Source organism: Plectropomus leopardus, chromosome 3 (assembly GCF_008729295.1).
Source record: "Plectropomus leopardus isolate mb chromosome 3, YSFRI_Pleo_2.0, whole genome shotgun sequence".
In the NCBI taxonomy this organism is placed as follows: domain Eukaryota; kingdom Metazoa; phylum Chordata; class Actinopteri; order Perciformes; family Serranidae; genus Plectropomus; species Plectropomus leopardus.
Window position 1 is genome coordinate 24,348,839 of NC_056465.1, and position 21,267 is coordinate 24,370,105.

Consider the following 21,267-nt stretch of genomic DNA (forward strand, 5'->3'; position numbering starts at 1 on the left):
CATTTTTCTGCTGTAACAACAAAATTAGCTACTCTACCAATGCATTTCTCCCAACAATTTGTTGGTTTACGTATCATCACCCTGCATATGCTTTAATCATATCCAAATATAGTTTAAAATTTTACAATAATTTGACTTTGTTGTTAACCAGGGCATCTTCTCCCATCTAATCCAAAGATTTTAAAATCTAAATTTTTGGTGGAGGAGGGATCATGCATGGAGTCATTTATACTTTGGGAAGGGTAAAAAACAGACCAACAAACAAAGGTTCACCCCTGCAACCCCACTTCTCTAATAAATAAAGAACAGTCCCTAAACACAGACTGCACTGTGACTGTACTGCGCATGCGTATTAACGTCAACTGGCTCTGCACGGTCTCCATTTTGCAGACTTGCAGACCGGCTGCGTCTATTCGCAGTGCAGCAATAGTGGATAAAGTGCAAAACGGGATTAATTCAATCTGAGGAGAGATTTTCAGCACGATGGCTGACCCATCAGCACACGTGGAGGTCCCGGAGGGTGCAGAGGTCCGCAAACTGTCCGAGCTGAGAGTTATCGACCTGAAGGCCGAGCTGAAGAAACGAAACCTGGACACCACGGGCGTCAAGAGCGTGCTGTCCGAGCGACTCAAAAAGGTCTCATAACCTCTCACCTATTGACTCAGGCACTGAATTTTATTAGCACAAGCACTGCAGACGTCTGTTTGATGTGTCCTCGCGAGTGAACTTTACCAAAACAATGTAACAAACGCTAAACGTGAAGCTACGTTAGCTTACGAGGCCCCGGAGTGTGTGCTAGCTAGCGCTAACCCTCGAGCTAATGTTTGCGCCACAGCTAACTGCTTTAATTTACATGGCTTTTTATATATTTAAAAGTTAGATTTATCATGTTTGGTTTACGCTTGAAAGTACTTCAGATTTGTACTATCTGTTAAAGTATTCGTATCTCCATAAAGGCAATCGAGGAAGAGGGAGGAAATCCTGATGAGATTATTCTCGCACCGGAGTCAACCCCAAAGAAACCTAATGCTACACCTAAACGCTCATCTAAAGGTAAAGTTTGCATAATAAACTAAATGTACATTATTTAAGCGACATTGTAAATGTCCGTACAGTCTGACGCACACTTTGTTTTATCGATTTCTGTTAAATCGAAACGAAACTTACAGTCCTCTGGCTGTATTTATGTGCTAAGTGTTGTCATATTTTATTGTGTCACTGACAGCTGTTCTCCACCCAACCTTCACAATCAAAATAAAGTTTAATCCTCTCCAAAAAACACTGAAAATATATCCCTAATGAAGATGCTTAGCAAAACAACAGTTAAAATTAATTATCCTGCACAGGGGAAATGTGGTTGCAGACAGGTGTAACATATTCGTCATAAAAAGTCACATAATCAGGGTTCCCGTCTTTCAGCACTGCATTTTCCAGACCTGAAAAAGTCGTGAATTTGGTCAAAATCATTTAAAGTTTTGGAAAACTCATGGAATTTTGATGTTTACAATTATTTCTACAATAATGTTCTGTAACCTTCAAAATAATGTCCCATAACGGCCTATTAATTTTCTATAGCTGTCAGCTTAACAATAAATAGCTCTAATGTGCACTTTGTTTACCATCGTAATGGTTTGCCGTTTTCTTCCTCTCTTTTCCTATATGTCAATTAGCTGAAATCCTGTGTGAATCTTGAGTTTGTGTCTGATGTGTTTGAAAAACATCGGGCAAAATGTTCTTTATTATGTATCCTTGAAAGTCATGGAAAAGTTTGAAACTTTTGTCCATGAAAATGTGTGGGAACCCTGCATAATGCGTCAATTTAGACAGAAAGTATGAACAAGCAGTATAAATGCACTATTATCTTTGCACATAGTTAATATCCTCAGCATAATGTTTTTGCACATCCTGCACAAAACTGAACAGTTTTTTTCTGAAACAGTGTCGTACATATTTTTTATATGCAATAGTACTTTTTAAAAGTATCTTTGTATTTCTTATTCTACATATCTATTCTATATCTGAGTTATTGTGGTGCAGAATTTTATCCAGTTTTTATTCCTCTTAGTATGTTTATGGTAAATGTTACTGTATGCACCGAAAACCAAAGCAAATTCCTTGTAAGTAAAAACTACTGAGCATTAACTCCTTCTATGGCTCTGATTCATCACTTAAATTGTGGAGAAAATAATTTCATCCTTAAAAAATAAGAATGAGTGTTTGAAAAAAGTACTTGAAATTTCTTGAATTTGACCCCGTCTGTGGGAACCTTGTAGAAACAAAAACATATGATGAACATATGACTTTCCTGTGTCTTTAGAACGCTGGAAAAACAGTGGACAACTCAACTTGTAGCCCGTCGCGCCCGTTTGCAGCAACAAGTGTCATCAGTTTGTAGCTTCATGTCTTCAGCTTCCATTGAAAATAATAAGTAACCTGTTGTTGTGTCGCTCGTAGTGTGGACACAGCATGAGACACCCAAATGAACACTTGATCTTAACTAAATGCATATTTTCTGTAGATACAAAGCAAGAAAATGATGAACCAGAAGACGGCACTATGGAGGAGGATTCCCGTGATGGCCATGTGAGTTTGCTGAGCTTGAACCTTTAAGCAGACGTGATGCTTGTGCAGAAATGGACGGCCTCCTTAACAACTGGGAAGTCCTGGATATTGCTGTTGCAATTTTGCTTAATTCCCTCCTTTCTTTTTCATCAGGGTTATCACGAGAACATGCAGGAAATGGACATCCTCGACATGAACGTTTTGGATGAGACAGAGAATGACAACGGGATACCAGCTGAGGACGACGACGATGAGGAGGAGGATGCCGCAAATTTTCCCTCTGATGAAGACGCGTTGTTAAATGACGAACACAACAACAAGACCCTCGAGACAGAAGATGAAGCACTCGGTCCAGAGGTGAGAAACTAGACTAGAAGTGTGTCTACTGGTTTATATCTTTTATCATGTCTAACAGGAGAGTTTTAATGAAACTGTATTTGTATCTATTTCAACAGATGGATGAATCTCAGATGGAAGAACGGGAGGAATTTATGACATGCTCGTCAATCAATACGGTACGTCCACTCGCAATCATTTTTCATGTACAGACGTGGACAAATTTGTTGGTACCCTTCCATGAAAACAGAAGAACCCACAATTTTCTCTGAAATAACTTTACACTGACAAAAGTAATTGACATCCAATATTGTTGATTCCATATTTAATGAAAACAAACAACAAACAACATTTACTTACAAAATACCAAAGGAACACAGGTAGACATGAAACAATTATAAGGAATGAAGAATTGTTTCAATGAGCTGTAAGTGTACCAACAAATTTGTCCACATCTGTATGTGAAGGCTGTGAAGTTGCAGTAATTTAAATGTCAAAGTCACATTCATTAAGATGCCGTTCTTTTATTTCAGACTCGGGATCCGGAGGCGGACGACGTGAACGAAGTAACAGGTACTGTAAAAGATGGTTTATAAAAAGGTGGAGGCATCTTTTAACAGTGTTTAGCGTGGAATGCAAACACTTTGTTTAGTTTCAACCAGGAAGAGAGACTGGAAGCCCAAAGAGAATTGCTGGCTATGTGTTGAAATTTGATTAACCATACTTCATAATGTCATTGTTGTCAGTTATGTTCTTGCAGTAGTGAAATAGCGGTGGTTAACAATTTGATGCACATGGACAGCAATTAAATGTCATGGTCAGAGAGGTGTTGTAGGTGATTGCAGTGTTTCTAGGTTGCCACACGAAGAACGAGACAAAGAAGATCTACCAAGATTTGTCGACTATTACGACTTTTTGAGGACACTTGACTCAGAAATCAGATGGATTTGAAACTGCTGGACTTGAACTGAAGTTCTGGTCATCACCAAATGGACACTGGGAAAGTCAAAGGCTGAAAGAAGATGGACTGCAGCGAGAATCTGCTGCTGCACTGCTGATCTTGTGGCTCTCTTCAGCACTGAACTCTTTTGTCTGCTTTGGATCAGGTGAACACAGTGAAGTGGTTCAGCTTGCAAAAATGAGCCAGAGTGTTAGCCACACTAGTTGCCTGGTTGTCCCTCAGCCTTTGGGTTCTCTTCCAGTCTCTCGTTAGGGTCTACTTCATCGTTTTAATACATAGTTCTAAGAGCACAGGCCAGTGGTCATGACGTTCCTAATCCAGGCCTTGCCAGTTCCTCGTTAACCATTGCTGTGTTTCAGAAGTGATTAAACTCTGTGCCATTCTATTCCTGTTAAATCCGTAGAAAATGACAAAGTAGCCGGGTCTTGTTTATCTGAGCCACTTAACGAAGATCAGCACCAGAGCCACGAGACGAGCCCTGAAGAAGAGCAAGCCGCCACCGCCGGAGGGGAAGACAATGTGTCCGACACCGGTGCCAAGTCCAACAAGGCCGCCTCTGGAGATGTGGAGAGCGACATGCGGGATGTTGTGGAGACTGACGCCAAAGAGGTCGGGGACGCCGACACCAAAGAGGTTGGGGACGCACAGAAAGCCCCAGAAGAGACATTTGACGCTGAAAACGAAAGCTCGCAGGCTGTTAGTGTAAGCGAACAGGGCGCTGTGGGTGAAACTGTTGATTCAGAAATGGGGTCTAAGAAGGGTGAGGAGGATGAGAAGACAGAAGAGAAAGCTGCTGCGGACTCAGCCTCCACAGTGAAAGAGTCCTCTTCTGTAGAGGGCGATGCTCAGAAAAAGAGGTTTGTTGCTTTCTGTCTACTAGAAACCAAAATGGCTATCTCTGTTGCATTGGCTCCTTTGTGCTAGCAAAATTTGGATGCTCTTTTGGAGGTAAAAATGTTTCGTGCATTTGTCTGTTTTCATTTGTCATTCTTTACACTCACCTATCTCACTTTATTACCCATTGACGAGTAATGTATTGGGATTGCCGTAGGGTAATGCTCCCATTTTTCCACTGTTAAATCACTGCACCATGGTACATGATGGGCTGGTCACTGTCAGTTATGTTTATCCCATAAAACACTTGGGCATATACATCTGTTTGAGCAGAGTGACCAGGTATCCTCACTGCTGTATGTTTATTGCTTTTTTTTTTTCTTTGTCTCTAGCTCTGAGGAGAAAGATGGCAAGACTGAGTCAAAAGATGAAAAAGGTGAGAGGTTTTTTTTTTTTTTTTTTTTTTTTGGTTCAAATTCAGCAGGTGCATGCTGATTAATTTTCTTGTGTATTTGTGTGTAGCCGCTGGAAGTGCTGCCGCAAGCAGTAGCAGGAATCTGTGGGTCAGTGGTCTCTCTTCCACCACCAGAGCGACAGATCTGAAGACTCTCTTCAGCAAATATGGCAAGGTTAGTTATTGCAAACTATTCCTCACCGTAGACAACCTGCCAAGAATGAGCAGATCTCTTATAACTGATCTACATTTCTCTCATTAACTGGTCGTTACTAATCTGCAGGTCGTCGGAGCTAAGGTGGTGACCAACGCCAAGAGCCCCGGGGCTCGCTGCTACGGTTTTGTCACCATGTCTTCCACAGAGGAAGCCACCAAGTGTATCAGCCACCTTCACAGGACTGAGCTGCATGGCAGGATGATCTCTGTGGAGCGGGTGAGTGTTGGAGTCATTCATTACATATCCGATTTCATTTTTCATTTATTTATTCGCACCATTAAAAACAGTATCAGAAAACGGGTCAAAAAGAACGCACAGAAACAGGTGCCAGAGAGGTAAGAAATATCTCAGCGAAGGTAATACAATAAATTACAAGTAATACAATAAATCACAATACTTTGATGCAAACAATATACAATAAAGTCAGCAATAAACGGCAAAAAGATCGAGACAAATTATGAATGTTAGTTTGTGTGTATGTGTGACTGTGTATGCAAACGTGAGTGTGTATGTGTGCAGAATTAGGCATCTGAAACCCACTGTGGCACAAGCATTTTTTGGAGTGGCGGCGATCAGCTTGAGTGACAGTGGTGCAGCCCGAGCGTGGCGCAGCTGCAGCCTGGTCAAATATTTGACATCTCACAAATGTTAAATGCCCCTTTTGTTAACCCGCCACTGTGGCTGGTAGGTTGATCAGATTCACCTGGCGATGGTGTAATTTTGTTTATTGACAGCTATGTTTGAAACTCATATAGACAATAAAGTCATTAGGCAGCCAGATGAGTGTGAGTCTGTTCATAATCTCTATGAAAGTCTTTGTGCTGCTGTAAGCATTCACTCACTTGATTAAGATTAACAGCAGATAAAAGAAAAGAGAGCCTAACAAAGCTGTTGTAAGCTTTAGTGTGGCTCCTCAAGTCGCCTGGCAAAGTTTTACTGAACGTGTAGGTATTTGTCAATTTCCTGCTTCAGGTCTATTGTAGAGCCTGAACTAAGAGGAAGTGTGAGTGGAAAATATTTGGCCTGGCAACACATTTCATTTGATGTTTTGTAAAGGATGACAGTGTCTTTTGGCACAAAAGTAACTTCAGTTAAAAATTAACAAGAGGTGATATTGGTCTATGTTTTTGTATGACATGATTAGTGTGAAATCTACTCTGTTCCTTCCACTTTTGTGAGTAAACACGTTCCTGTTAAAACATTTTAGGCTAAAAACGAGCCTGCAGGGAAGAAGCCAGCAGACAAGACTGACACCAAGAAGTCTGGCAGTGAGAGGAGACACTCCTCTGACTCCAAGTAAGACCGCTTATAAGCCGCTGCATGTTTGAGTAAATGTCTTACTAAAAATTCTGGTAATCTATAGCCACCACAGTGAGAGCTTCCTCACGCAGTTATCAACTACATGGAAGAAAAGTAAACAATTCATTAAACTGCTGATCAAAGTGTGTGTTGATTAGAGCTCATACTGTTCATGTTTTCTGCAGATCTGAAGGAAAGGAGGAGAAGCCTGAGGGAGATGGAAAAGATGGCAAAGGTGAGAAATGTTAAACGATTTCTAGCTTCTGCGTGTCACGTTGATCAGCTCTCTGAATAACTTAAACATAATCTTAACAACATCAGTTGTGTGCGTTTGACAGGGCGAAATGAGAGGACTGTCGTTATGGACAAGTCAAAAGGAGAGCCTGTCATCAGCGTCAAAACTAAAAGCAAGGAGCGAGTAAGTGAAAAAAGTTCTTCCTCTTGAGATGCAGCACTAAAAGAAAGCCTGGTCTTTTAGATCCACACAGAAGGTCACTTTTAACATGGAGACTGGATACATTTTTACCCTCACAAACAGCACTCCTCATTTAAATCTGCAGGACGGATTTTATTTTGACCTCCTGAAACTTTTCTCTAACGTTTTTCCCCCTTTTCTCCTTTCTCCAGAGCTCAAAGAGCCGAGACCGCAAGTCAAGCAGTAAGGAGAAGAAAGACATCCTGTCGTTTGACCAAATCAAGGAGCAGAGAGAGAGGGAGCGACAGAGACAACGAGAGAGGGAGATCAGAGAGGTGGAGAGGCGCAGAGTCACGTAAGGATCACACGGGGCTGTGAGCAAATACCTGACACAGGGCTCAATAAAACACAAGTATTGTAAAGATACATTTTTTGTAGTTAAATTAACTTGTGAAGATCCACAGGAAATATCTTTACAGCACCGTTGCTGTTCGTTTTGGTGAAGGCTGAACATAAGACCTTTGTACAGTATGATTTTACACAAGACACTAGAAAACCTGTATGAACTCTTCCAGAACAGCACATGTGGTGCTGAGAGATTGATCTTTGCCGTCTTCTTTCAGTGACCGGGACCGCGGCGACCGTGACAACCGCCCGGACCGCGAGCGCGAGCGGATCCGTCTGTTTCGAGAGAGAGAGGAGAGAAAACACTTGATCAGGAAGAGAAACTGGCTGGAGGTACTGTGAGATTACTTATTTCAAACAGGGGATTTCCTTTTTTTCTCTCTCTCACTGCATTGCTGTCAGTGTTTCTGCATCACATTTTCTCTGCTGCAACGTTAATAGAAATTTCTGTTTATAATTTTTCTCCCAAATGTCAATTATGTCATTATTGGCCTAACTTTCCGACAAATTTCGTGTTAATGACTCACTGAACCCATGAATGTGTTGACTCCCAGGCTGAGAAGCAGCGACTTGATGCAGACCGGATGGAGCGGCAGTTCTTGGAGCGGGAAAGGCTACGCATAGAATACGAGAGGCGGCGCGAGCAGGAAAGGATCCTCAGAGAGCGTGAAGAGCTGCGACGGCAGCAGGAGCAGCTGAGATACGAACAGGACCGACGCCCCATTAAGAGGCCTTATGACATGGATGGCAGGTAAATAATGACGGAAATTAAGTCCAGTGGTCATGAAAAACTTGGAAAGGTCATGGAATTTCCCAAACACGCTTTCCAGGTCTAGAAAAGTCATGGATTAAGTAAAAGTTGGAAAAGTCATTTAATTTTTTACACGCTTTAACAAAAGAAGCAGCCTGTGTTTTTTGTCAGGCTTGGAGCTGCTGTGTTACATAAATGAGAAAAATTTTAAAAGTAAAATATAGTATGGTAAGAAGTGGATGATGACAAAGGGAACATAAATTATCGACGGTCACAAAGTCGTGCTCCTTAATTCTGTGAGTGTTGAATGAAAGGCTGCCAAATGCAGTTATAAAACTGCAAGATATAACAGTGCTCAGTGTGAGAGTTTCAGTATTTGTGAATATATCAGATTCACTACAGAGCAGCTCAGCTGATGAACTTCTCATTTTGCTGCTCTTTCAGGAAAGACGACTGGCCTGACAAGCGCGTGGCTTTGGATGACCGTTACAGCCGCTCAGACTTCGGTCGACAAGAACGTTATCAGGACTTTGACCACAGGGACCGGGGCCGTTACCAAGACGACATGATGATGGACAGGCGGGACAACACTCGCAGCATCGGTGCAGACAGAGATGGTTCGGTAAGAGGCGACTCACTAAATTTTAGATGCGTTTTTACGCCTTGGCGATAGCCGAGTCCGGACGCATTATGTTTTCCGTGTTGTCCGTCTGTACGGAAGTGGCCCGTTCTTGTTGAATGCGATATCTCAAAAAACGCCTCAAGGGGATTTGTTCAGACTTCGCACACACATTCACTTGGACTCAACAATGACCTGATTAAATTTTAGTGGTCAAAGGTTAAAGGTCACACTGACCTCATTTTTGTGCGCACAATAACTCAAAAACATCTTCAGGGAATTTTCTCAAATTTCGCACAATCGTTCAAGTGGACTCAAGGATGAATTGATCAAGGTCACTGTGTCCTTGCACCTGTCCCATTTTTGTGAACGCAATATCAAAACGTTCACTTGGACTTAAAAATGAACCGAATAGAATCTTGTGGTTGAAGGTGAAAAGTCAAGGTCACGGTGATAAAACATGTTTTTGACTGTGACTCGGGAACCTTGGGGGCTGTAAGTGAACCTTGACTGGTGTGCGGAGGCACATCCAGGTTGGAAAATGCCACCAGATAAATGCTGGTAAAATATGTGAGTGGCTGCTATATTTTTGTCGCTCACCAGCCAAAAAAAAACCCAATGGTAATCTACTGAGTGGCTGCTAGATTTTGGTATCCACCAGCTACAGTGGCAGGTGGACAAATAAGTCTCCAACGCTACATACAACTATGTGGATATATATCTAGTTTACTGATAAAACATGTTTTTAGGAAGGAAACAATAGAGAGGGTTGCTGGCGTCAGGTGTGACGGACTCAAATACCAGTGCACATGAAAACGATACAAGCTCACCATTGCAACGATGTGGAAATGTTAACGTGCGGAAACACACAATGAATGAAATCTGACTACATCGTGTCTCTTCTTTCAGCACTTCTCAGACAGGTCAGACAGACATGGCAGAGACAGCCGAGACTCCTGGAGCGGAGGCTATGATAAACGCATCAACCCGAGGTGAGCACCATTGTGATCGGCACTGGCTTTGACTCAAGCCACTGCAAAACTTAAATAATGTCCAATGTAATGTGAAAATAATTTTTGTTTGTCTTTTAGGGATGGAGGTCGAGACTGGGACTCTAGTCGGAAGATGGATGGAGACAGAACATGGCAAAGTACGTATACTTGTCGTTTATATGTGAGATGATTTTACTGCTAATTATACCGACTGCTTTTTGGATACTGAATCAGAATCAGAAAAAGATTTATTGCCAGGTATAGTTAACACAATACGAGGAATTTGTTCTGGTGGGTTGGTGCAACATAAATATAGAAAAAGAAAACGGATAAAATAGAAGATACAAATATAAAATATAAAATATAAAAAGTACGAGTCTTACAGTGCAAAACAAAACAAGTAGCACAAGTAACAGTGTAACAGTGCAAGAAACAGAACCATGGAATTAAAGTTATATACAAGAATTTTGCCTTCTGAGGACTGAAGCGGCAGATGGCACAGATATATCAGCAGCCTGAAGGGAAATGGTCTAACATGTCCTGAAACTATGGTTTGTATCCACAGACTGTATAAAAGAAGTGTATGTAGCCACTGTGACTTCACCCATTAGTTTCTGGATCACGCCTCTGAAAAATCAAATTTACCATTTTGGTAATCCCTTTGTTGTTTTTTGGAGACGGGTGAGGCCGTATTTGGATGAGAGGGTGGAGCTGTGAACGAGTGAAGGCTGGATGTGACTGAGAGTCAAAGTTCTGTGATTAAAAACAAAACAAAACATGGACAACAACCAAAAACAAGTTCACAGCTGTTTAAATGTGCCAGCGATCCACATATTTGTCATATTTATGACATATTTGTCAATTGCAAGGGAGCCACAACATTGAAGTATCTACAACTTTATCGTCTAGTTTAGTCAAATGAGAGCATAATTTTAGATTTGAAAAAAGCGACAAACTTGTTAGGAAAACTTAAAAACTGAGGTAATAACTTAGTGAGCAGTAGAGCATTTTCTTTGACTTTTATACAATCATCTCGTTGCAACAAGTAGATTTTCCACCTGCTGGCTCTTACAAAGAAAGCAGGTGTAAGACACTTAAAATTTGGCTTCCACAACATTTATAGACTAGCCGCTTTTACAAATCAATCACTTTATAGGGCTGCAACAAAGTCCCTTTTCTATGCCTCTTTGCATTTTTACACAGAACCAAACAACGGCAGCATTGCTTCTCCCCAGTTTGTGATTATGCACTGCAGCGTGGCAACCAGCAATCAAAAGCGGTCTAGTGTGACATATAACATATAATAGTATTTGATATGTACATATAACATATGTTATATGTCACATATAACTTTCTAAACAAGAAAAAACAGCTTAACAGACTGTGAAGGTTTTTATTTATTTATTTATTTAATATTTATTTTTATTTTTAAAATATATTTAATTGTTTATTTATTTCCTCTACATTGTGATTGTTTTGCAATTTAATGTTTTTTTTTTTATTATGAAATATTCAATTACATAGAGATGAACAGTGAGATATCCAGTTAAATATATAAAAAACATTCATGAAAAACAAACAATTGCATAACATGGCAATCACATTCATTTACCTTCTCTGTTATATGACAGCTGATTTCATTTCCTCGGAGGGTAAGAAACTCCCGAAACTCATCGTTTTCTTAATTTGCGGTCCTTTAAGACCGCTGTACTTCTTCTACTTTGAATTAGCAGCTAATTGCTGCTGTTTAAATCTGTGGTCACCAACATAATGTGTAATCTAAACGTCACACCCTCACCTCAACGCCCACTCTGTCCCTCCACTTTCCGTGATCGGACATTGTATACTGAACAGCGGGGAAGCATAACAGCGTGATATTCCCGCCTTGAACAGGCAGTGTAAACGCAGCTTTTATTGTGTTCTTAATGTAAAAGCAGGCGTGTAACTACTCCGGTCTACATGTCTGATGGTGTTTTTCTTCCCCCCTCAGGTAGAGACGGTGCCATCCCAGGCCAGAGCCACATGGCACGTGGAGGAATGGCAAGGTGAATATAACCTGGGTTCATTCCTCATTTTTGATATTATCCCTTTTTAAGACCAATTTAAGATCACGTAAGCAGTCTGTGCAGTTTGTAACGGTCACTGTGCGTTTGTTTTTCCTTCACCAGCCGCGGAAGCTACATGAACACGGGAACGTCTCAGTCTCTGTCTGGAGCTCTCAACAGACAGAACCAGCTGATGCAGGGCAGCGGGCTGCAGGGTGGAGCTTTTGGCCGACGCTACTGAAGTCTGTCTGCGTGAAGACAGCAGCGGGACTGTTTCAGGAGGTCACGTCGTGAAGGATGTGGCCATCTTGTTTTGTACGTTTTTTTAAAGTCAGGAAACCTTTTTTGGACACAATTCCAATCCATTTTTGATGGAGACCTTTATTTTTCTGGTCACCTCTCCCTGTTTTTCTGTGTGTGTGTGTGTGTGTTTGTGTGTGTGTGAGAGACATTGTGATCTCCTGCCTCGTAGTTATCATTCAGTCCAACCTACCTTGTTTGTAAAACAGTACCGTCTGCTTACCAACGATGTGTTTTATATATGCAGGTTGGCAGCTGTGTTGAAGAGTCACGTCGGAGCTCTGTGTTGTAAATTCAGATGTTTTATAGACACCTGGGTCCACGGACCTCACCTCAGTCTTCTCTGTATCCCAGTTTATGTCAGAAGCGTTGTGGAAGTTTTCTGCCTCTGTCAGAGTTCATTTTTTCATAGCTTGAGGCTCCTTTTTGACCTTCGTCAAAAAGATGTTACAAGATACAACATTTGCTGCTGAAGAAAAGGGTTTTTTAGCCTATATGTCACATTCTGGTTATACATGCTTGTCAGATTTCTTTTTAATTTTCAGTTGTATTGTAAATAGTATTTGATTTGTGCGATTGTTGGTTAATGGTAATAAATGCCCCAGGAGCGTGTATGTGTTCACAATCTATTAATTAAAGTCTGTTATAAAAAAACAAAATATAATGTGTGATGTTGCAGCTGACACTTTATGTAACTTAAGTGTGTTTTTTTTCTGCATAAGTGTTATGATTGGTCTTTTCCTTAAAGGGTTCAACAATGTTCTTTTTTTTTCTCTCTTACTTACTAGTTGAAAAAGTGGGTCAGAAATCTACTTCCCCTTATACAAATGCTTTAATTAGTGCTAATCAAATAACAAAAAAGACTGAACTTAGATGTAATTTTTAATCTTTAAGTAAATGATTCGAAATAAGGACACAGAGTGACATAGAAGTAAAGCAGCAAACATTTGTGCATATTGACAGTGGTATGACATTCTCCCTTCGGATGCCTCATTTCTTCACGATTTCAGTCATTTCCACAAAAAAAATGTTTTTAATTCTTTTTACCACTGGCTCATTTGAGTAGGTGAGTTGCCAGATTTGCCAGCTCAGTGTGGCATTTTACTCGTTCCTGGGCCATCTTGTTCAGAAGTACTCGTCAGATTTCAGGGATTTAATCAAATCTTGAAAATGGGTCATTCATAAGTAAAAAAAAAAAAAAAAGTATTCTGAAATAGCATTAGATCACATAATTAAACTGTTTTTCACCTGGATCTACAGAGGCGTATTGCTGCCACTCTAGAATTAAAATCCAAATCAGTTTCATGTTATAACATGAAAAGTTTCTCGTTTTAACGTGATAATTTATACTTTACGTCAGCAGAAATAGACAGTGAAAATGGTATTTTAATGATAATATTGACTCTACACCACGATTTACTCCAGTTTAGAAGTCTCTCCCAGTCACAGAGAAACTTTTCACGTTATAATGCGAAACTGATTTTTTATTCTAGAGTGGCAGCTATACACTTTTGTATGGATCAAACGTGAAGTTTGTGGAGTTTTTTTTTTTTTTTTATAATAGATCCATGGTTTTACACCCATGTTTTTTTAGGACTGCCAGGATAACTTTGCTGGTGCTGTAAACGCTCAGGCCGACAGGTGGCAGCACCGCCGTCTGTGTGTCAGCTACTTCAATAACAAAGCAGAAGAAGACGACAGAGCGCTTCCCGAAAATGTCTGAGTACGCCACCGTTCAGAAGAGTGCCCTGAAAATAAAAGGTGTTGGGAGCATTTCAGCTGGAAAAAAGTAAGTCTGTTGCCATCTTTTAACAGTTTTGTAAGAGAAGACGTGTTTTAATCGATGGGGCTATTTCAGAAGACAGTCGTAGCTGGTGAAAGCGCCTGGTAATCTGGCGTGGCTGCTAATGTTAGCATGTTTGCTAATAAAACAACAGCTACGTTTACTGAAATTATGTGAGTTATATTTTTTTTTGGCAAATTTATTGTCAAAATAGCATTGTGGAGTGGTAACCTTCTGGTCTTATCGGGGCTCTTTATCTGTCGAGACAATATGAAGAGTCAAAGTTGTGACATTAAACAGTAGCCTAGCAAGTAAAGTTAATTTGGGGTTAGCTAAGTTAAAACAATATAGAGTGTATACATATTTATATACAGTATATGTGTCTTTATACTGTATATAAATTCATATGCAGTCTATGGTGTAAATACGATGTCATCATATCTAAACTCGGTCAAAACAGCATCTCCAAACATTTCAGGAACTTGTATTTTTATATTGTGGACATGCTGTAAAAGTTAAATATATAGCTGGGTCTTATTTTCTTGGAATTAATTGTATGAAAGTGAATGGATAAACACCTGTTAAGAATAGTATTTATGGCCTGTAAGAAATCTTTACCCAAGAAATAGCATTAAAAAAAGAAATATCCAGTGTTGACTATGGATTAATGTGATATACAGTATTTATGTAATAGAATGAGAAACCAGAAGGAGACCTTCATTGGAAATTTGACTAAATTGATGGTGTATAAAAGTATCAGACCTGACTTTTTGTGAAAAAGTATCAGATACACTTTGTAGTGTAACTAATTATCATATTTTGGTATCGTGACAGCACTAGTAACTAGTCGCCTATTGTCTTTGTATGTATCTTTCGATCCAATACCCCTGTCTACAGAATGTGTTTTTTGTTCGCCTCTCTCTACTTATTTTCTACCCTTATTTTATCCTATAATTTTTTAATAACTCATCTACCCTTTTCTTTTTTCCCACCTATTTACGTGTTCATTTTATTTATTTTTTAAATTGTTTAATTTTTTTAATTCATTATCTGTTTATTGGTTTATTTCTCCTTTTCACATGATTAAAAGGTCTTACATTCATTTGGTTTTGTATTTTGTTTTCGTAGGTTTAAATAAACCAATAAAAAGAGAATTACAAAAGAATAATTTATATGAAAATCAAAGTCAAGTCTGCTTTGAATTCTTTCGAAATGTGATAGAAGTATAATTCTGTATTTGGCGTAATATTTGTTAAAAGGATGACAGTACATAGTAAAGATGCCTTGACAACATACATTAATGAGTGTAGATACTAGCAGCAGTATTCATTAGGGCAAGGAATAGTTTCAAAGCCTTGAACACAAGACGCACGTTAGGTAGATATCCTTCACTTTGTCGTTATAGAGTCTATCCAGACCACTGTTTAGACGCCTACTTTTGATCATGTGTCTGCAAAAGTGTGATCATCTTTCTCTGTCCTTGTCTGTTAATGGGAGTGGTTGACAAGCCACTGATCAGCTAACGTTTACTATCTTTATTTTTCTCAGGAAGAAGAAGAAGGATAAAGAGAGTAAGCATCGTCTGGAGCAGGTCGCGACCAGTCAGAATGATGAGGAGGTGAACACCAAGAAAGCATATGTTGACAAAAGAACACCGGCACAACTTGCCTTTGACAAGATGCAAGAGAAGAGGGTAAGTTATTATATTTCTTAAGCATTACAAAGCTGCAGTGATTGGTTTCAGGCAGAGACATAGCTCATAAATGTTATAGGCTATAGAAGTTGAACTTTACAGAAGGGAACTTATAATAAGCTTACAATAAACCAAAAAGCCGTACGTCTTCAGCACTGCTAGCTACAATGCCACATCAGTTTTAGGGTCCATACTTCAACACAATCCAGTATTAAGTACACTATTTTTCTCAAATTGTTCAATGCACACAGTGGGGTTTTTGTCAGGGTTTTTTTTTAGGGCTTATACAGATACCGTTAATTAGTAGTTAATGAGACTGATAACTGATATTTGGAACCGATATGAATTTACAATAAAAATGAAAATCTTTCTGTCAGTATTAACAATTTGGAATATAACAAACTCCAACACAAAACTTTGTTAAAATGCCTTAAGCAAATGTTTGATCAAATCTGAAACATTGAACATCATATTTTTTTTTAAAATAAAGTGAACTCTAAAAAAAAGAAATTAATAAATAAAAATAGCTCCATGGGGTTTTGCACATTAAAGGTCCTCCTATGCTGACACTTTCTTTGCCCTTTTTAATTAATTAATTAATTTTATTGGCGATCATTTAAATAAAATGCAGACACAGATTACTTGCAAAATGTCAAATATTGGCTTCAAATAATAGGCCAGGCCGATAATCTGTCAACTCCTAGTTTTTGTTAAAAAAAAAAGAAAAAAAGACACTAGATCTTTTGGATATAAAACTTTGCAGGCATGCAGTTTGGCAAATGAAGATTTTGGGCACTTAGCTTCATATCAAGCAATGCTGCAGTGGAACAGAAACCCCCAAATTATCCATATGTGAGTTGTAGATTATTAACTTATTAGCTGTTTTGAACTTTGTTGTTCAATCAAAGTGCTGATTATAATGGAAATAATGTTGAAAGAGATCCTAGCACAGCAGAGTAATCCCAACCTGAAACAGTTAAAAAAAACTGCTTTTTCGCTTCAGGTACGGTTATTGATGTTTGACAAACTCAGTTTATTAGTCCTCACACCATGACAATGTTTATCTTTTCTACTTAAAGGACAAAGTTCAGTATTTGAAACAGTGAATGTTGCGACATTGTATATGGTAGAGCAGAAACATGGCGAAACACTATTACAGCTACGGCTCAAAATGTAGGATAATGGTTGAATATAACGCATATCCATTACGCTTTCAGAACATTTTCCGGGTAGTTGCAGTGTTTTTCGTAGCAGTAATGCAGTTTTAGCATGTGATTTATTGCCAACAGGTGATACTGTCTCAGCTGTTTTGCAGTGCTGCTGTTGGTTTAAATGTAGTCATTGTTTAGTGTTATACTGGTAGGGATTTCTGAGGCTGTTTGGTGTTCCTAAATTTATGACATTATGATGAGAATGTATATATATTTTAGGTTTCTTATTTAGTTAATTTCTCTTTGTCTCTCTTTCCCTAAAGCAAATGGAGAGGATCTTGAACAAAGCATCAAAGACACACAAACACAGAGTCGAGGTAAGACATATCACACGTAGCAGACATAATTTTGGGTGATCAGTATACTGTGTATATCTACGTTATTTAAAAAAATGATACATGTATTCATGTCTGTAAAATATACATTGCAGATGAAATGATTTCAGATTTACAGACAGAGAAATGGCTGCTGAATTGAACTATCGTTTATTGTTTTGTTAATTTGCAGGATTTCAATCGTCACCTTGACACCCTGACAGAACATTATGATATCCCCAAGGTCAGCTGGACCAAATAGAAGAGGAGCGAATGGTCATTTTGTTGTTGTTTTTTTATTTTTCATCACTTGTACAAAAGTCTTGCACATTACGTTTTTGCTTGCTTAATTTTACGTATTTTGAGTGACATTTCTTTAGCATTCAGTCATTATTATGTTTGAATTTCTGGTGTATACAATAAAAGATTTGAGTTAACAAGTTATCTTCTGCAAGTCTTTTTTTCTGTTATAGTGACATGCAATTACACTTACACTCAACACATTATACAAGTTTATATTTGTAAAAAATTTACATACTAGTGTAAATTTTGTAGCATGTTGCAAATTTTTATATTTTTACATACGTTATACTTGTGCTTATTTCTACTAATATAAATCTCTATGCTTTTCATCAGATTGACTGTAACCAGTTTCCCACGGAGATAAATGAAGTATTTCTGATTAAATTACACAATAAATTTAATAGTAATGAGATGCTGTTACTGATAAATACAATTGTAATTTAAATACAGTTAGTAACCAATGTCAATAAAGGGTTTATATTTAGATAAATTCTTTTTGTTGAAAAATTGTATAACATTGTTGCTTTGCATCTTTTTGCTGTGCAGGAATGCCTCTTACTGATGGGTTTTTTGGCTTTATTGTCCAGTTCAAAACATTTGTTAAAAAAGTAATCACATGTAATAAGTTACGTAACTTTAATGATGTAATTAAAATAGTTATATAGATAATAATAAATAAATAATAAATAAAATGCCAGAAACCAGAACATACTTGATTTGAGTGAATATATATTTAATTGATCAGGAGCTGCACAAATGGCACACATACTGTAAACCAGAGCATACGAGGTTCATGTTGAATCATTTGAGATGGCAGTGTGAACATCTGAAGGTACCAACTCACAATCAAAAAGTATTTAAGACTTTAAATACTAAAACCAACAAGTGCACATTTTACTCCCACAAAAAAAATGTGCTGACAGTAAAACATACTTGTGATGTGGACCAACTGGTTGAACCATTATGAACACATTGCAACTTAAAGTATAAACACCGTGTGACAGATCTTGATCTTAAAATATGTAATTGTCAATCCAGCTGGTGGATTCGCTGTTACCAATGACAAGAGCATTACAGTGTTTGTTTGACGCCGCCTGTATGAAAAAACAGAAGAAGCTGCATCAAACAAAAGCGAGGGATTCTCAAAATGTGCATTATGAGACAAGAGATGCTTGGGATTCAGAGTGTTTTGTTTGCACAGTTCAATCTCTTTGATTTAACCAGAGACAGTTTTTTCATAAGAAAATGTATTTTCTTCGTTTTGTTGTGCTTGTTGTGTTGTCAGAGTTCACTTTGGCCCCAGCATTTCACTTGGCTTCACCCACTGGTCAAACTGCTCCTCGGTGAGGTAGCCCAGCTCCACGGCCACAGCCTTCAGCGTGGAGCCCTTCTTGTGAGCCGTCTTTGCGATGGTGGCGGCTTTGTCGTAGCCGATGTGAGGATTGAGCGCTGTGACCAACATGAGAGACTCGTTCATGAGCTTGTTGATCCTCTCCGTGTTGGCCTCGATGCCCACCACGCAGTTGTTGGTGAAGGAGACCGATGCGTCGCCGAGCAGCCGAGCCGAGTTCAGCACGTTCTTGACCATCATGGGTTTGAAGACGTTGAGCTCAAAGTGTCCGTTGCTTCCTCCGATGGTGACTGCGACGTGGTTTCCCATGACCTGGGCTGCCACCATGGTCATGGCCTCACACTGAGTTGGGTTCACCTTGCCGGGCATGATGCTGCTTCCTGGTTCGTTCTCTGGTAAGATGAGCTCCCCAAGGCCTGATCGGGGTCCTGACCCCAGGAAGCGAATGTCATTGGCGATCTTCATCATGCTGACAGCGACTGTATTCAGAGCTCCACTCAGCTCCACCAGAGCATCATGGGCCGCCAGAGCTTCGAACTTGTTGGGAGCGGTCACAAATGGAAGGCCTGTGAGAGAAGCAACAGTGGACGCTACTTTCTCGGCAAAGCCAATGCGGGTGTTGAGTCCAGTCCCGACTGCGGTGCCGCCTGCTGCCAGCTCGTACACCCTGGGCATGGCCGCCTTCACTCTCTCAATGCTGTACTTCACCTGCTGAACATACCCGCTGAACTCCTGTCCGAGCGAGAGTGGCACAGCATCCTGGGTGTGAGTGCGTCCAATCTTGATGATGTCTTTGAACTCCGCAGCCTTGGCAGCCAAGGCGTCGTGCAGCGTCTGCAGGCCGGGCAGCAGGACGTGGTGGACCTCTGTGGCTGCAGCAATGTGCATGGCGGTGGGGAAGGTGTCATTGGAGCTCTGACTCTTGTTGACATGATCATTTGGGTGCACAGGGTCCTTGGAGCCCAGTTTGCCTCCTAGGATCTCAATAGCTCTGTTGCTGATCACCTCATTGACGTTCATGTTGCTCTGAGTCCCTGATCCAGTCTGCCACACCACCAGAGGGAAATGATCGTCCAGTTTACCAGCTGAAACCTCATCTGCAGCCTGGATGATCGCATCTGCTATCTTTGGGTCCAGGCCGAACTCCTTGTTTACCTCAGCGGCCGCTCTCTTCAGGATCCCGAAGGCCTTGATCACTTGGATCGGCATTCTCTCACTTGGTCCCCCGATCTTGAAGTTCATAGTGGATCTGACAGTCTGGGCGCCGTAGTACTTGTCCGCTGGGACCTTGAGCTCACCAAACGTGTCCCGCTCGATCCTGAACTGTGAGGCGGCCATCCTGGAGGTGCAGAAGAGGAGTTTGGAGTTGACGCTGACTCTTTGCAAAGTCAGGAGGTTGCAGTTAAACTGCTGGACGCGTCTCAAAGACCGAAACATGGCTCCACATTAGAGGTGAATCCGGGGGAGGTCAACGCAGCCGTCCACAGTGTGATCTGTCATTGGGTGAAGAGGAAACTGATGGAGAGACAGCCAATAGAGACGCGAGACAGGAGGGACTTCCGCTGTGATTGTCGTATCGAGCGCAAATGATCCGGCTGCTTCATCCGGATCAATCAAGCGTCTCACAACATTGCGCGATTGTATTTCCGTCATAACAGTTAACTTTGTAGTATAAAAGTAAGCAATTTTACATAATTTTATTAATTTAAAATGTTTTTTTTAAGTAATTAAAATATGTAAAGTTGCACAGATAAAATTAAGAGAAGTTAAAAAACAACATTATGTTGAAGCAAGTCTATAAAAAGGGTTTTCAGAAATCATTTAAAAGAAGTCACTGATCTCCTTTAGGCAGTTGAATAAATTGAATGTAAATATTCAATTTATTCAGCTGGCTAAAGGAGGACATCAGTGACTTTTGTTTATCTTTTAATTTTATCCTCACATTTATCTTTTAACTTATCTTTTCATTATGTCTCTAACCTGCTTATTATTAGCATTTTTATTAATGTTCTGTGTCTACTGCCTTTTTTTTTTTTACTATAGTTTTCTAACATGCTTCCACCTCTAATTTCCTGTTTTATTCTGCTTTAACTCTCGCCTGGCCTTTTTTTCCCCAGCATTATTGGCTGACTTCAGTTGGGACTGCACTGTGTAAACTGTGTTTTTGTAGGTGTTAATATCTATGTGAGATGTGGTACACGTATGGATTTTGTGATATTGGCATAGAAACAGCCAGTGTCCTGTCCTTTTTTTGTATGTTTTCTTTGGTATTCTTTATATCTTTATACAATATTGTATTAACCAATATATAATAACAATAGCAGCAAAGTTGTTTGGAAAATCATTAACACCTGAAAGTGTTTCTACGGTATTCACATTTTTCTAAAGCCTATACTTTACATGGACGCACATCTTTGGGACT

General features: G+C 39.7%; 3 protein-coding genes across 3 annotated transcripts; 2 read left to right on the forward strand and 1 right to left on the reverse strand.

The window, feature by feature from the left end:
* The first annotated feature begins 372 nt into the window (after positions 1-372).
* safb (scaffold attachment factor B) lies at positions 373-12,802 on the forward strand. Its single transcript, XM_042481197.1, has 21 exons — positions 373-636; positions 957-1,053; positions 2,519-2,583; positions 2,716-2,919; positions 3,018-3,077; positions 3,432-3,471; positions 4,263-4,716; positions 5,086-5,129; positions 5,216-5,322; positions 5,431-5,580; positions 6,572-6,660; positions 6,849-6,898; positions 7,002-7,081; positions 7,291-7,433; positions 7,702-7,816; positions 8,038-8,234; positions 8,679-8,856; positions 9,763-9,845; positions 9,945-10,003; positions 11,836-11,890; positions 12,014-12,802. The coding sequence occupies exons 1-21, from the start codon at positions 484-486 to the stop codon at positions 12,129-12,131; spliced, it is 2,541 nt and encodes an 846-aa protein (XP_042337131.1). The 5' UTR covers positions 373-483; the 3' UTR covers positions 12,132-12,802.
* Positions 12,803-13,880: 1,078 nt separating this feature from the next.
* Positions 13,881-17,635, forward strand: fam32a (family with sequence similarity 32 member A). Its single transcript, XM_042481218.1, has 4 exons — positions 13,881-13,979; positions 15,522-15,666; positions 17,141-17,194; positions 17,385-17,635. The coding sequence occupies exons 1-4, from the start codon at positions 13,906-13,908 to the stop codon at positions 17,451-17,453; spliced, it is 342 nt and encodes a 113-aa protein (XP_042337152.1). The 5' UTR covers positions 13,881-13,905; the 3' UTR covers positions 17,454-17,635.
* Positions 17,636-18,206: 571 nt separating this feature from the next.
* Positions 18,207-20,337, reverse strand: fh (fumarate hydratase). The gene has a single exon (XM_042481208.1). The coding sequence runs from the start codon at positions 20,280-20,282 to the stop codon at positions 18,783-18,785; it is 1,500 nt and encodes a 499-aa protein (XP_042337142.1). The 5' UTR covers positions 20,283-20,337; the 3' UTR covers positions 18,207-18,782.
* Positions 20,338-21,267: the final 930 nt, after the last annotated feature.